The sequence below is a fragment of the Cricetulus griseus genome, chromosome 3, assembly GCF_003668045.3.
Source record: "Cricetulus griseus strain 17A/GY chromosome 3, alternate assembly CriGri-PICRH-1.0, whole genome shotgun sequence".
Taxonomy (NCBI): Eukaryota; Metazoa; Chordata; class Mammalia; order Rodentia; family Cricetidae; genus Cricetulus; species Cricetulus griseus.
The window spans coordinates 115,299,313-115,316,437 of record NC_048596.1 but is presented as its reverse complement, the minus strand read 5'-3'; the positions used below and the strand labels follow the sequence as shown (position 1 = coordinate 115,316,437).

Here is a 17,125-nt window from a genome sequence, read left to right as displayed (position 1 = left end):
TCATGTTCTGGTGCTTTTCCACCGATTTGCAGCCAAAGAGAGGTTATAGATTAGAGGTGTGCATGGGTGGCTCAAGTTCTTATGCAGCATTCATTGTCTGTCATTGGAGGGGGTCGGGTCTGTACTGTTTGTTGCCTCCGCAGACCCTAGCTCAGAGAAGTCCAGGGGTGCATAGCATAGAGCTAAGGTGGCAGTTTGCTTCCATGAGTCCCAAGGCCCCAGCCTCCGTCCCCAGGAAATGGAGACTCTAGTGGGTGCTGCCCCACCCTTAGATTTCTCTTGGTTGGAGAAGAGAAGAAAGCAGTACTGTTCATTTTCTATGGCTCCTGTAACAAGTGTCTGTAAGCACTGTGGTTTAAAGAATACCAGTCCAGCCGGGCGTTGGTGGCGCACGCCTTTAATCCCAGCACTCAGGAGGCAGAGGCAGGCAGATCTCTGTGAGTTCGAGGTCAGCCTGGTCTCCAGAGTGAGTGCCAGGATAGGCTTCAAAGCTACACTGAGAAACCCTGTCTCAAAAAACTAAAAAACAAAACAAAACAAAATAAAAGAATACCAGTCCATTGTCTTCCAGTCTGGAGGTTGGAAATCTGTTGATGGGTAGAGGGTGGGGAGACTTGGCAGGAGCATTCTTTGTCACCCTTTCCAGTCTGTTTAGCTCCATGGCCCTAGTTTGGCGTCCTTTGCCTGTAAAGCCAGCAGCAGAGTGTCTTCAAGCCTCCCACTCTGATGGTCTTATCTTCTACTCGCATTCTGTGCCTCCTGTCTTCCTCTCAAAAATTGTCGTGTGTGTGTGTGTGTGTGTGTGTGTGTGTGTGTGTGTGTGTGTAGACTGGCCTCAAACTTGCTCTACAATGAGTATAATGTTGAACTCCTTGTCCTCCTGTGATCAGTGCTGAAATTACTGTCAATACTTTCAGTTTAGGTAACCCTGGGATTTGAACCCAGGGCTCAGTGCATGCTAAGCCAGAGTTATACCAGCTGAGCTGCATCGTCAGCCCAAAAGCAGCTTATAGTTAACATTGGGCCACACTGGAAAGCAAGGTTCCTAATTTAACTGCCTGTCAAGTGCCTCTTGCTGTACAGCATAGCATATTCATGGCTTTCACTCACAAATGAAATCAGTAGACTGTTACAATAAATCCTTCCACCAAAAGCCGCCGAGCCCCATCGCCATGTGTGTGCTTTATGCCAGCCGCCTGCCTGAGTTAGGGCCCAAATGAATACACAGAAACTTGTATTAGGTTCAAATGCTGCTTGGCCAATGACTAGGATTCTCATCTGTTAGCTCAGTCTTATTTATCATATATCTATTTTTTATAAGACTTATCTTATAGAGGATGCCTTTTACTGGTGCCCTCTCTTGCCGATGGCTCACATGGTGCCACTGGAGCAGGTGAAGGGGAAAGGGGACACTTCCTGTTTCTTCTTGCTTAAATATGAGTCTACTTGTTATGTCACTTCCTGCTTGGATCACCACTTCTCTACTACATTTCCCAGAATCCTCTTTGACTCCTAGTCCTGTCTAACTTGCTGTCTCATTGACCAAACAGTATTTTATTCAATAATCAATAAGATGAACATACACAGTATATTCCCCATCATCTCCTCTTTACTGTCTAAATAAAAAGAAGAGTAACTTATCTTTTATAATTGAAGAAAACTATAACCATAACTATCTGTCTTCAACTCTATCAAAGAACACAGACGGATAATATATAAACTGTAGAATTGACAGACACATCTCGCTACCTGGACAGTCACCCAAGTTCTTCTGTAACGTTGGGGCATCCATCATCAGCCCATAAGCCATAGTGTGTCTGGCACACTATTTCTCCATTTCAACAGGAACCCTTTAGTACTGTCTTGTTTTGTAAGTTTAGCAGTCATTTTCTTGTGGGTCCTGTATGTCTAGCTTATACTATAACAAACAGTTCAGGCAAGAGCAGTTTCTTGCCCAAATGGCTAATCTTGCCATGTTGAAAGCAAACTCCATAAGGAGTTTCCTTGATGCCCATCCTCCTTTCTGATGTAATTGGTGTGCCAGGAGCAGTTGTGTCTCATTGTCAAGAAAAACCCTAAACCATTTAAATGCCATATTTCTGTAGGTCTTTGAAAGGTTTGAAGAATACCTATTCATCTCAAATAACATCTCTGTATATCTAGAAAACCTAACTAACCTAATTATAAGTTCTATTATAGGTAAAAGATCTGTATAAACACAATACCTAAACAAGAGGAGACATATACATATCACAAAATTGACCTTAAAGTTGTATCAATAAATGAAAATCCATACCAATGCAAAGTATTCATTCCTATATCCTATTACATACACAGTACATTCCCCATCAGTAGGCAGCTTTTCAAATTCTGTGATGTGGCCAATAGAGGATGTGTTTCCCCTGTACAGCCATTGGCTTTTGCAGGGTCTAAGTTTGTTGCTGTAGCATAGCTCTTTCTTTCTATGTATTTTTGAGTTGTTTGAGCCTTGGAAGCAGAGGCCACATCTACTGGTTCCCAGCACACAGTTCACATCCTGGACTAGGGGTGGGAGTGGGGCTGGAAAGTTCCGGTTTCCAACAGTGATAGATAATCCAGTTTGGGTCTGACTTGCCTTTGCACTCATTAGTAACTACTCTCAGTACTTTCCCTGGGTACCCACTGTTTGCAGGTACCACGTGTAGTGGTGCTGTTGTCTGTCAAACGTTTAGGGGTTCTGGGTTCCATTGCCTCCCCAAAGTCAGCTATCAATTGAAGAATTCCAGATGCAGCTCCAGATGTCAGAGAAACAGTTGGTGATCCCCATTCCCATTTGCAGAAGGTTAGCCATTTAAGTTTCATAAATGACAAGCTTAGTTCAAAGAAGTGGGTACAAACAGACTTATTACTAAAGACAGAGGGGCCATAGCAGTTCTTACTGAGTGTGCAGTTTCAGGGTTGCAAGGAAGCAGCATTGTTTCATAGCAGATTCTGCCATGATCATGTCAGGCTGTGGCGCTGGCCTTGTTAAAAGTGTTCTTAAAAGCCAAGGAGGTGAAACTTAAGAAATCCTTAGGATTTTGCAGGGGCCAGACTGTCTTTGTTTTGTTTATTGGGTTTTTGGAAATGGAAAGCCCATGCTGCTTTTCTAGCCACAGAGCATGGTGAAGTAAGTGCAATGCCAGGGCTTGCCTTAGTCATGTGCCCATTGCGTTCCTGGCATGAGTGGGAACCATGTATGTTGTAAATGCACATTAAACCCATGTTTAAAATAAGTGGGTGGTAAAAGTAAAGGGCAGGCAGCTGAAAGAGTTCTCAACAATACATGGAGGCAGCATGGATCTGTGGAAGCCAGCAAGTCCTCAGGTGGCTATGTGGGAGACAAGAGACTACAGAGTGAGGAAGCAGCCAGGTTTTGCCCCAGACTGGTTGGAAGACCTGGGACACATAGTTTTGATTTGTATCTCTGTCTGGAGCTGGAATATCAGAGATTTGGGGTGGGCATGGGGTGGATGGGTTGGGGAATTGCCTCAATCCTCTGGACCTTGCTATAGAAGGTTCTAGAAATAAACTTAATCCTTATTTCCTGTAGTGGTTCTTGAACCCACTGATAAGCAGGAAACTCTCAGGCCCCCTTCAGCTCTGCAGATCTTTGGGCTTGTCAGTTTGTGGGAAAGGGGAACAGTGGAGTCTGCACTGCTCATCCCTTTCTGCTGTGTGTTTCAGGAGAAAGACTTTGTTGGATGGTAACAGAAACACAGGGACAAACAATTCATTGGCCTGGAGCAGGTGTGACCTGCATGCTGCCCCTGCTTTCTCTGGTCATGGGTTCATTGGCTTTGTTTCTTATTCTGACTTAACTAGAAAGCACTCACAGAGACATGCCATTAAGAAAGCTCATCTCTCAAGCATTGGTTTCACTTACAGTTGGGCAAACTCTCTCCCACTGTGGTGGTTTGAAAGAAAGTGGCCCCCAAAGGGAGTGACAATATTAGGAGGTATGTCTTTGTTGGAGTATGTGTGGCTTTATTGAATGAAATGTGTCATTGTGGAGGTGGGCTTTGAAGTCTCATATATGCTCAAGCCCAGTGTCTCAGACCGCTTCCTGTTGCTTGTGAGTCAAGATATAAGAACTCTCAGCTCCTTCTCTGCCTGCATGCTGCTCTGCTTCCTGCCTTGACAATAATGGACTAAACCTCTGAACTGTAAGTAAGCCACCATGATTAAATGTTTTCCTTTATAAGAGGTGCTGTGGTCATGATGTCTCTTCCCAGCAATAATACTCTAAGCCACCTGCCATCTTCAGATCCACGTGTTTTAGGGCATTGAGAATAATTGTAAGAATATCATTCTATAACTTTAAAATGGTGTTTGGTTGGAATTACAGTGGATTCATGATCACAGATCAATTTGGCAGTGTTTTTCCAGCCTCTCCAGCTCCATGTGACCCTCATCATGACTGTAGGGCTCCGAGGTGGATGAGATGAGATGGACTGGACCAGGGCTGAGGCTGCCCTACAGAGATGAGCTGTTGTCACCAGGTTTCCTGTTTGCTCTGGACATCCCAAGAGCTCTGGCCAGCATGGAGTAACTTTGTATTTCTATCACAGATAGAGCAAGTCAGCCAGCTGGCCGTGTTTGTAGAGGCAGCATTAGACTATCACAAGCAGTCCACAGAGATCCTCAAGGAGCTACAGAAGAAGCTAGAGTTGCGGTAAGCACTTTTGCTTTGCTTAGGCAGGGGGCTGCAGAGTGCAGCCACCATCTGTCCTCTAGCCCCTTCTGCCCATTCTGTTTGGAATTCTCAAGCTGGCTTTCAGGTTGGGTATGAGATGAGGCTAAGATAATATATATGTAGCTTGGGACAAGAGGGCAGAACAGGGTAAAGGGCTGGAATGGCTTCCCTCCTTTTTCTTTTTATTAATGTCCCTCCATTTGTGACCCATCCTGCCTGAGCTCCTGTGGCTTCCTTGCTGCTTGACAAAGGGTTCACTCTGTTTACCTGTTGAGAGGTGGAGTGTGTGCTGAGAGAGCCAGATGACACTCAGAACTATATAAAAATGTTATCAGGCTGTGCTCAATGATAGCCTCTAAATGATAAGAAATACTGTTCTCTGCCTTGGGACTTTTATGGTCTGTGCAATTCCTACTTTCTGAAAATCAGTAATATCATTTACAGTGTGCACAGCAGCCCCATTAATCAAATTATTGGGCTAAACCTACACTATGTTTTGATTAGGCTTTATAACAGAAAATTGTTTTACATAGGATTATAGTAATGAATAAATTTGGAGAGATTTTTTGCTTCAGTTGGTGCTGTAGTTACACAGGGGAGGCCATTCCAGAAGCATCCACTTCTGTAGGCAGGTGGCCTTCTTCTAGGTGTCATATGAACATATTTGGATGGTTCCCTCTCCAGCAGAGAGGAAAGAAGGCAGCTAGCCTATGGCAGTGTCTGCTAGGCCTCAGGGACATTATGAGGACATTCTTCCCGGTGAATTTCAACTAGAAACTAAAGTACACAATGGAAGAACTGCACACCGCTCATATCCCTGACACTCGGGGTGCCCAGAAGTCAGTGTACACAATCCTTGTTCTCACAATCTCATTGGGTCTGGTGGTCTTCAAGAATAGCAAAGGCCTGTTGGTGGCTCTACTGTCTGGGAAAAAGGTCTGACTTGGCCTCTCCCATGTGTATTACAGAATATCGGTTACCTCCAAAGAGGCCAAGCGAGAATATATGCCAAAGCCTGTGAACACGAGCTCCAGTGATATCAATGGAGTCTCTTCCAGCACGACATCAAAGATGTCAGGTAAGTTAGCCGTCTGAGTGTGCCCAGTGGGCTCTCCAGTTAGGTGCTTTCACCCTTGTATGTTGGTGAGGCTGTTGGTGGGAATGCACTGAGAAACCGGTGGGCTTTCCTCAGTTGATTGATGAGTTCCCCTTTTCCCAGTTCCATTGTGAGGTATTGAAATTTTGAAAGCCAGTACTGGGAAGAAGTCCCTTGTGTACTAATGTTGTTAGACATCCGCTTGGCTAAATACCCATAGCTGCTATGTTATTTTCTATATTTAAAGGTCTACACCTTCAAAATAGCTTCCTACTTGTTAGAAAGTTTTAATTAGTGTTTTCTGAGCACCTGAGATGTGCCTGACACCACCTCAAGTACTGTACTGTTAGATTTTAAATAGGAGCCAGAGTAAAACCAACTGGGAAAAATTGAAATGATGTATATTTTCCTATAGTCTCTATATGATTTCCAACTCCATCTGGTTTCCTCCCTAGACATAGCCTCTCCTAATGACTGAGTATGGCTGTTGTCCTATCTGTAGCTGGCACATGTATTTCACATATAACGTAGTCTTATTTTTTTGTTTTGTACTTACAATCCCCCCCCAATGCATTACTCTTTTTTGTAGTTGTTTCTATTTTGTACATAGGCCTCTCCCACTGTGCTTAGCAATTTCATGTTTTTGCATGGCCCCTATTAATTGCTGCAGTGACCACTATTACTCCCTTATCTGCCTCAATACATAACTGAGTAAGACTGTCTAGAAATGAAATTGCTAAGTCAGCATGAAAGCAAGGATTGGAGCTGGGACTGTGTTACTGGTGTTTAAATGATGGTGGACATTGCCAAGGGACACTCCAAAATGGCTGCACTATCAGGTCAGTGTGTGCCAGATCTCAATTTTTGTCAAGCATTTCTACATAAAAAAATGGTGTTCAGTTTCCATTTTAACCTTTCTGAAATCCCTAGATTAGTTTTTTTTTCTGTTTTAATTGTTTGCTAAGTTACATCATTTGCTTTATTTTAGAAAATTTGCCTTGCCTTTGTGATTTATAGGAAATCTTACCTATGGGTTATTAATAACTTTATTTTCTCTTTATTTTGGGAGGTGCTTTTGTTTTTGCTTTATTTGCCTTGTTTAATTTTGTTCTGAGGACATAGGCACTCTTATTTTGGTGTAGACAACTTTATCAATATTTTGTTTGATTTGTACATTTTGTGTGCTGAGAAGTCTTCCTGTCCATGGGACTATTGTACTGTGGTTTTTGACTACTTTAAAACCTGTTCCTTAATGTTTAGGTTAGGTCTTTGTCATCTGGAGTTTATTTTTGCAAACAATGAAACTGTAAAGCCACCAGAGTGGCCAAAGCGTCTCCTGTTCCTACCAGGCTGGTGTGTGATCTGTCTCTTCTCATCTGCACCAGCATTTGCTGTTGCTTTTATTTTAGCCACATTGATGCTGCTGCCGAGAAGCAGGCACCTGTCTGCTGTGCATGTTTGTTTTGAAGTATGGCTTTAACTATGTAAGGATGTGTTACATTTGTTTATGTTTCAGGGTATTACTTTATGTGAAGTTGTGTTACAGTGCTTATGCTGCATTTGTTTAACAATATAAAGATGTGCTGTTGCATTACTTTGTCTGCCTTAGGTTCCTGATTGGCGGTCAATAGCTAGGTAATAGAGGGATAGCAGGGGCTGGCAGGCAGAGAGAAGTAGTATTGGTAGAAGTCTAGGATAGAAAGGAGAGAGAGAGAGAAGAGAGAATGAGGGAGAGAGGGAGACACCTGGAGCCAGCCAGGCAGCTGCCAACCAGCCAGACATGGGGTAGGACATACAGAATGCAAGACAGGTAAAAATCCCCGAGGCAAAATATAGATAAAGAGAAACAGGTTCAATTAAGTTGTCAGAGCTATTGGGACAAGCAAAAGATAAGGCTGAGCATTCATAGCTAATAATAAGTCTTTGTGTCATGACTTGAGAATGGCCAGGCGGCCAAGAGAAAGCCTGCTACATATGCTCTTCTGGCTGAAATGTCTCTTCCCATCTTCACCCGTTTTATAATTGAATTATTTCTATCTCTACTGCTAAGCTTTGTCAGTTCTTTACATAGGCCAAATACAAGTCCTTTGAGATACACTTATGGTTTTCAATATATTCTCTCTGTATCTTTTCATGAGCTTTTTACAGGTCTGAACTTTTCATTGTGGAGTTCTGTGTGTCAGGTTTTTTTCTCTTATGAACTGTGCATCCGGTGTGGTGAGTTGAGCATTCTCTGCCTTGGATGCTGAAGGTGTTTCTCCCATCCTTCTTCTGAAGTCCACAATCCTCACAGAGTTTCTGTTTGCACAGATGTGAGACTTGGGTTGATGTCCAGGTGTTCCTTTTGGAACACACATGGTCAGAGAAGCTGAGGTCTGAGTTTTCCCTAACATTGTCACACATTTTTTCATTCAACAAAAAAAAAAAATCAAAACTATCAGGGTAATCTGCATATATCTTTAAATCTGCATATATCTTTATAAGAAAATGGCACTCAAGGGTACAGCCACAACAAGCAGCAGCTCCCTTTCCATCCTGACTCATTCCCTCTCCCTGAAGAAACCACTCCCATTTGTGTTTGCCAGTTGTTAGACATTTAACTCTATAGTTCAGAATACAAAGTTTGGGTTATTCTTACTTTGCTTGGAGTCCCTCATGTTTTCCTGAAGTGGAAGCTGAGGCCTTAACTCTTTCAGTCTCCCATACACTCTTTGCCTATCCCCATATCATCACTATTTAAAATAAATACTCATGGTAGAAATATGACTTCCTTCATTTGGGAATCTCAAAATGCCTCCTCTTGCTTCTCCTGCTGTTTCTAAGTGCAACTGTCTGTGTGTATCAGGGAAGTGGGTGTATGTGGCTCTCTCTCTCTCTCTCTCTCTCTCTCTCTCTCTCTCTCTCTCTCTCTCTCCCTCTCTCTCTACACACACACACACACACACACACACACACACACACACACACACACACACACACACACGGAAAAAGAGAAAACTGTAGTGTTCCCAGTGGTGTTGCCTGGCGTGTCATAGCCATGCCTCTGTGGTCTCACAGCTGCTTGCATCCAGGCACTGCAGTTTTGTGTCTTGGGACCAGGTCACATCTTTCCTGTCTTTGGGTTTTGTTTCTTACCATTGTTGGCTTTCTAGTTTCTTTGTATTTCCAGGTGAGTTTTAGCATTAGCTTTTCTATCACTACAAAAAAGAGCACATTCTGATTGGATCCAATCTATAGATCATTGAAGAGGGGGAGTCCATGGCCTAATCCTATAGAATGTTCTGATCTTGATCACAAACCATTTTTTCTCAACAATGCTTTGCATTGATTACAAAAGTGTCCAACAGAAACAGTTTAAGAGGAGAGGTGGCTTTCTTTTGGCTCAGGTTTTAAGGAGGTCAACAGTCCCAGTGCTGTTGTGATAGAGACAGACACACACACACACACACACACACACACACACACACACACACACACACACTTCCTTCTCCCTCCATCCTCACTGATCCTAGTTACTCATGTTGTTTACAAGGGTGGGGTATTTTTATTACCTTAAACACCTCTCTTCCCTCAAATCTCCACTTTTAAACTCCTGTCATTATTACTATTACTGCTGTTTTGAGACAGGGTCTCACTTATACCAGACTGAATGCAGAATTATGCAGCTGAGGAGGGCCTTGAACTCTTGCTCCTGCTGCCTTCATCTCCCAAGTGCTGGGACTACAGGTCTTTGATACCCCGTGTGGTTTTGGGCTCTTCCTCTGTGCACCTGTTCTGCCTTTCTTTCCATAGCTGCACTCTGAGGGTGTCTCTGTTTGTGGCCGTCCACTCATTCATGTTTCATTTTATGTAGCACAACTGCTAATTTTTTTCAATTGTATTAGTTTTCTATTATTTCTCAACAAACTGCCATGCATTTTGTGACACAACGCTGCATGTTTCTTCCTTATCCTGCAGTTCAGGGGACCTATCCAGACACTGGTATTTTTTCTGGAAGCTCTAGGAGAGGACCCATGTCTTTTCTTTTCCACTCTCCGGAGGCCACATGTATTCCTTGGCTTGTGGCCCCCTGATTCATTGTCAAAGCTAGTGACAGAAGACTTCAGATCTCCCTTTGACTCTGGCCAGGAGTATAGACATGTGCCATCATGCCAGGTTTTAGGGTGCTGGGGAGTGAACCCAAGACTTCCTGCATATTAGGCAAGTGCTCTACCAACTGAGATGTCGCTGGCCCCTTAACTATATTTTTAAAGATGATGTGTATGGGTGTGCACCTGTGTGGAGGTGCTTGCAGAGGCCAGAAGAGGGCATCAGGTCCCCCTTGGTACTAGGATCCAAACCTGTTTCTGCCCCTCTGTGCTGGGGTTACAGGCATGTACAGCCACACCTAGTGTTTGTTTGTCTGTCTTTCTGGAGATCTGAACTCAGGACCTCATGCTTGTTTAGCAGGCAGGCTATTTACATACTGAGCCATCTCCCCAGCCCTGAAATACTTTTAATGTCCAATGTTAACGTAGCAGCTGGGCCTCCAGTTAAAAGTCTTCTTCAGCAAAGATGCCTAGCTGGATTTGAGCTAAACTGTTTATTTCCCATCGTACTTATTTTAGGGTTCCAGTCTGAAGCTGTGGTTTATAGAATGTTGTGCTAGTTTTCAATTTACATTGTGGTATAATGCTTTATGCAAATTTCAATGATTTAAATGACATTTACCTTATTACAAGAGTCATTCTCAGACCAGTTCTGTCAAGATTTTGCTATCAGGATAACACAAAATTCCATTAAGCAAACAAACAAAGCAGAGAAGAAGACTACCGTGTGCAGCACCATAAGGCTTTCATATTGTACGACGATTGGGGAGTATAGTCCAAAAGGAGGGGCATTTTCTGTGTAACTGCTCTGGCTGTCTTGGAACTCATTCTGTAGACTAGGCCAGGATGGCCTTGAACTCACAGAGATCCTCCTGCCTCTGCCTCCCAAGTGCTGGGATTAAAGGCGTGCACCACCACTGCTTGGCCTGTCACAGCTCGATTCCATCAAAACCACAGTGAACCTTTGCCCTGCATGATCACAACAGTTATGGATGCCCAGAACCATGGTCCCCTCATAGATAAAGCACCTCAGACAGCTTGATGTCTTTCCTTCTTGTCAGATCCATGCTTCCATTGCTTAGCTTATAGAGGCCGAATTGAGGCCTCTTGAAGCAACAGATTGGAATGAAGGACAGATCATAAGGCATCAACACATGCCTGGGTTCCTTTGGGTGAGTTAGTTCTCTGAGAGAGATTTGAAATGGCAGCTTGCTTACCTTCAGTTCTTTAGGACTCTTGAAGCAGATAGCTTTCCTAACATCCAACTCTCACCCTCTGCTCTTTCTTGATGTCTTTACTCACAGGCTAGGTGATTCTCAGCCTCTCAGGCTAACTCCCCAGCTTCTACAGGGAGTCACTAATGTGCACGAGCATCTTAGTTTTTACCAACCTTCTTTCTTAGAGTTCCTGGTGTGTGGTCTGCTTTCAAGGTTGTCAATGTAAAACTTGAATCACATGTTTTCTGTGACCTCATGGATGTCACAGGCTCTCAAGCCTATTTCACATGCATTCTCTCCATTGATGCCTTCTGAGTCATTGTCTCTGGCTGCAGGTTTTATTGTGCCAATGGCTTCTGGTAACAGTTCCTACACTGAGGTAATAGTAGCCACCTTTCCCAAGAGATGAAGGGTGGAAACCTAGGATAGCATTTGTCCTTAAAGAATTGAGCATACATGACTCACAGTACCTCCCTCACCTCCCACTGGCCAGGGCTTAGTCACATCCAGATCTTACCCATGATTATATCACCATGGAAGAGGAAGAGGAAGGTTTGGGTAGACAGTGTGCAGCTCCCACATGCATGTCCTAGAAAGTTACTGGAAGAAAAGGTCTGCTCTGTCACTCACGGCCTTCTGTTGAGGTCTGCAGACTCCATTTCTGTTCAAATGTGGCACTTGGGTGCAATCTCCCAAGAACTTTGGAGTCATACATTAGAATCACTTAGGTGTGGGCAGACATGTTGGTAGAGGGCCAGACAGTAAATATGTTAGACTTATGCTCTCTACAGGGCCAGGTAGTCCCTGTAACAATTACTAAACTTTGCTGTTATATCATCGAACATGCCACAGAGGAGTGAATGAGTATAACTGGGTTTTGTTTCTGTGTTATTCGGCTTATGGCCCACAGTTTGCCAAACCCTGACCCAACTCACTGGGAAATCAGTGTAGCTCTGTCTGTCAGGTGTCTGTGCACTTCAGTGGCTTCATTCCTGGTAAAACATCCTAGAGACAGAATTTAAGCATGGACTATTCTTGTATACCTGGTGAATAGTCTCTGAGAAGTTGTATATGGAAACAACCTGATGGCTGTCTGTTTATTTGCAGGCACTTTGTCGATAGTTGCATAACAATAAGTAGGTTTTGGTAGATTAAATGAGATACTATGCATCTATTTAAACGTCATGATGTGTGAATTATACAGAACCATGGGCAGGTACAAAATTAAATAGAAAAGAGAGATAACGTTAAATGCAATGAGTAAATGCAAATCTCCCATTGGGAAAGTCAGTGGCTTTGAAGATTTGGCATGGCAGCCTTAAGGAAATCTTGAAACCTGTTAAACATCACACTTTCTCGCTGCCAGGAAGCTCACTGGCCCTTGGGCTGTCTGTGGGGGATAACCTGCATCCTGCTTAGCTGGGCCAGTCCCATTGTGTGTCTGTTGCCCTAGTGTCCGTTTCTAGTGTCTGCCTCCCTGTCTCAGAACTCTGGTTGTTTGGATGAAATGTACGTGTTATGATTTGCCTATTTCTGGCCTGAAATGAATATTTACTCTGAATACAGATTTTTTTTCTGGACACCATTTCAAGCTTTCTGTTTAGAAAATGGTGGATATAAACAAATTAACTAAAACTTTGGAAATGGGTACAATCCCAGCCTTCACCTCCAGTGTGTTATCTTTGGATAAAGCAGACCCCAGCCATCGGGCTGGTTCCAGCCTTGCCTTCCTCCCTTCCAGCATGCACCCAACAAGGGCTTTGTTCTTGGAGACAGGATTCCAGGACCTTGGACACAGTTCACCCAGAACACCATCTCTTACTGGCTGTGAGACTGGACCCAACTTCCCTTTGTTCCTGTCTCAGACTGGCAGTAGGGAGACTATTGAGTTGTGTGAGGAATAAAGTATTGGAATTCAATGTCAGGGAAAGGTATAGGGTCCCCAGCATTGGAATGCCTACAGTACGCCAGTGTCATCATTGGATGCTTTGTGCACGGGCCTCCTTTCTTCCTCACTAATGTCACAGAGAGTGATAATGAGAATAAAACCACAGAAAATAGTACTGATGGTAGCAGCCACACAACAGTATGGCATTAGGATAGATAGTCTGCTACAGACATGCAGCTCTGATACTGATGTACCCCATTTTACAAATAAGTAAGGGGACTGACTCTCAGGGAGGTCAAGAGGGAGTTCTCCATAGGTCACACAATCAGTAGGTAGCAGTAATAGATACCTTCCCGGGCAGATGTCTTATTTTATATCTTTAAGAAGGAATACTTGATGGAGCGATGGCTCAAATGGAAAAATGCTTGCCATGCTAGCATGAGGACCCAGGTTCAGATCCTCAGTGCCCACAGGAAAACATAGGTGCAGCAGTGTGCACCCATAAGCACAGTGTTGGGAAGGCAGAGGCAGAGGGAATGGCCAGCAAGTTGTGCAGAATCTGTGAACTCCAAGTTGGTTTAGTGAGAGACTCTGCCTCAAAATTAAGGTAGAGAATGATAGAAAAAGATACATGACATTGATCTCTGGCCTCCACATACAGACACAGACACAGACACAGACACAGACACACACACACACACACAACACACATACACACATATACATGACACACACCTACACACATACGTAGACCACATTCACACACCTACATATATGTACAAATGCACAGAATACTTACATACAAGTACAAACACATACACATGTATAGATCCTCCATCCCCAACACAGAGGAAATCCTGGCAAATACAATAGAGCATTTAAGAACATTGGAAATGATTTGTTTCAAGGACTCTTGATCATGAGGGTGTATGGCCAGTGTGTGGTGGTCAAGGACATGTACTGCATGCATCTGGCTTGGTGGAGGGAACTAAGATAGAACAAGGGGGCCCTTGGCTTTCTCATCTAGGCTGTGCATCTCTGAGCTCCTGTCCTTTCTGCTTGGCCAGTAGCTCTGTCCCTAGGCAGATTAAATGGTAAGAAAGATGATGCCCAGCTGGCTTTTAGAAAGACTGTTTCCAGAAACTCAATTCTCCAAGGCTGTGGAGTGTCCCTAGTGCCTTTGTGACCATGTGTCTGTGCCAATCACTTCCTTGAAGTATCCCTTGGGGTCCCCTTGTCACACATCCATTGTTGAGCTTTGCTGATTTGTAGGTGGAATTTTTGAGTGTAAAAGGGCCCTGTACTGTTTGTTTCCCAGGCACAGTTTCAAAAGAAAATAGAATTTTATAGCCTGCATTAATGGGAAATTACTTTCCATTAGGATTCTGAATGATTTGCCCATAATGTTTATAAAGGAAAGGAAAAATGTCAAGCATTTCACTAACAATTTTAAGCAGAGCTCTGAAGACTCTGCCAGAAATGGATTCCAAGAACATTTTCTTCATCATTTCTTCTTTCTAGAGAAGAAAAAAAGAACAGAGAGGCCAATTAGGCAGACTACATCATGGGACTGAGATGGAACCACCGATAGTATCATGGCTAGGTAGTTAAAAGAGCAAATAAAGTGAAGCCAGGAAGGAGGAGGGGACTCATGCTGTGGAATGAGGGACAGTAGACAGAGGCCAAGTTCAGACCCTGGACGGGAAAAAGGAGTGTCTGTCTAGGTCCCATTCACGTGTTTCATCAGCTCAAGTTGTCCATTTGTCCCCAAAGAGAAAAGGAAGCCAAGGAAAGTCCCTGAGCTGAACGCTGTATCTGGGCAGTTCTCAGAAGGTCCTGTGTTAGAAAGCAGTGTGGCACTTGAAACCTGTGTTCCAGAACATTCCCCACCCCTGAGACCTTGTATAAGGCTTTATAAGGCTTTGAGTTGCCACTTAACTCTACATTAAAATAGAGCTCAGGCTGTATTTTACCTTTTGTCTTTGTATATATTCCGGCAGTGTTGGAGGCATTAGGCAAAGGCTTTAATACAAATTTAAGGGCAGCCATTAGGAGAGAGTCATTGGGAAGGACAGTATACAGCCTAGACAGCCTGCCACAGCCTCATATACTTACAGTTTTGGATTTTGGTGGTATTCATTCATGAAGAGTTCTTTTTCCTTCTCCACTGAGATTCCTGAAGGTTCTAATTAATATTGTGACAGCTAAGGGTTAACAGGCCCCAGGCTGAGATCTGCTTTGAGTGGAGTGTGGAGAGAAAGCTGAGGTTGTTAACAGATGTGTGCCATGGGCCGTCAGAAAAGGCAAAATAAATCTTTCCAATGGCTTGTGTTAAGACATTCTACTTCTCGTTAGGTATAAAAGAGACTTTTATAAGTTTTTTGACACTTTAAAGGCTGCTCAGAAATGGCTTCTAGAGCCCAAGTCATTCCTCTCATGGGCGCCAATCTCGTGGGATTACATTGGAAAATAAACATGTATTCAAAAGGGAAAGGCAAGGCTTATAAGTTAAAAAAAAAAAAAAAAGCACTTTGCAATAGGAGCATACACATTTATTGACCTTAATTTCCGAGGAGGAAATTAAAATTTCACAGAGTCCAGAGGATGGAGTTCATTCAGTTACCAGGCTTGGCACCCCCTGTTTACAGCCATTTCTGTAGCTCTCAGTAGTGGTTCTGACTTGTGTCATCACAAGGGCGAGATAAATAAGGTGACAGGAGTCCCACATTGTAGTTCAGATTCCCACAGTTAGAGCCATCTTTGGGTAGAGTTCTGTGCTGAATGAAGGCCTTGGGCTTCCTGTGCTCGGGTGCTTTGAGCTCTGAGCACTGTGTTTGTTCTGTTGTCCCTGAGTACTTGGCATTCTTAACATTTTAAAACTTGTCACATTGAGCATTTAGTATTTCAGATATTGAAAAGTCATAATTAGGAAGTAGATTGTACTGCTGGTATGATGAAGTAACTGAAGCCTTTTGCTATTTTCCAAGCTGAAGGAGGCATTGGAAAGGAAAGGCTTTCTCACTGTACAGAATAGTTCCCCAGAATTCATCTACATGCTCTTCCATGGAAGTTTCTCTGAGAGCCATAAGACATAACCTCTCACTTAGCTTTGGGGAATTTCAGTAGAACTTGGTGAAAATGGCTGCATGATAGTATCTCAAATACAGGATATCTTATAGTCGCTTATGTATTTTATAATAACAAGGCTAAGCTATAAGCTAACATTTCAAACATCATAATACAAATACTGATGTTAATTTTTAAAGAAAAGGATAGAAGTCCATTGTCTCTGGGGCAGCTGTGTAGCACAGTTCCAGGAGACTGACTATAAGAATCCGCAAAAATGACACCTCTGAAGGGGTGATCTATAGCACTTCCCTTCATGGAGAATGAGAGCCCATGATGGCCAGACCAGTCTTGGTGATTCTTAGAGGAACACCTGTAGCCCTATATTTGTGTAGTCTTTTGATTTTCCAGTATTAGTGACTAATCCATGCTATACAAAGCAAGAAGTAGCTCTACCCAGGGCCGTCTCCCTTCTGGTCCCTATACCAGTCACCAGAAAGCCACTTCTGATGACAGCTATGTCTTTCCCAATCCCCATGTCTTGGCAAAAGCAACTCATAAACATTGGACTTGGTCGTAGTTGAGGGGGTCACCAGTCAGGGGGGTTGGGTAACTAAATGGGCCACCACTTCTGTAGAATCTGCACCAGTCATCACAGTAGACAACTCTGGCATTTGTCAGAATGGGGCACAAGTTTTTTTTTTTTTTTTTTTAAACTCAAGTGACAAACCTGTGATGGTGAACGGTTGGTATACGGTTAAAACAAATCAAATGGCTTATTTCTATGATGACAATGAATAAACTTGCATCCCCTGATTGGCAATTTCAGTAAATCAGTAACAAGTAGTGGGGCATTATGCTAACAAAAGCAAAGCAACAACAACAAAAAACAATTTATAGACTTTACTTAGCAATTTATAATGTACTTATCATAGATTAAGATTTAAATTTTATGTTGTATAATCCCAGTACTTGGGAGGAAGAGCCCAGAAGATCAGAAAAGGCAGTTTAAGGCTAGCTGGCATGGAAACAGACTGGAGGTGGGGACAGGAGTTC

The 17,125-nt window shown here is 43.2% G+C and overlaps 1 protein-coding gene across 1 annotated transcript in view; it reads left to right on the top strand.

The window, feature by feature from the left end:
• Sh3gl3 (SH3 domain containing GRB2 like 3, endophilin A3) overlaps window positions 1-17,125 on the top strand; it is a 44,636-nt gene that overhangs the window by 14,510 nt on the left and 13,001 nt on the right. The window contains exons 6-7 of the mRNA XM_035441362.1: window positions 4,590-4,693; window positions 5,683-5,792. Coding sequence (XP_035297253.1) covers window positions 4,590-4,693; window positions 5,683-5,792 — 214 coding nt within the window. The remainder of the gene's footprint in view (window positions 1-4,589; window positions 4,694-5,682; window positions 5,793-17,125) is intronic.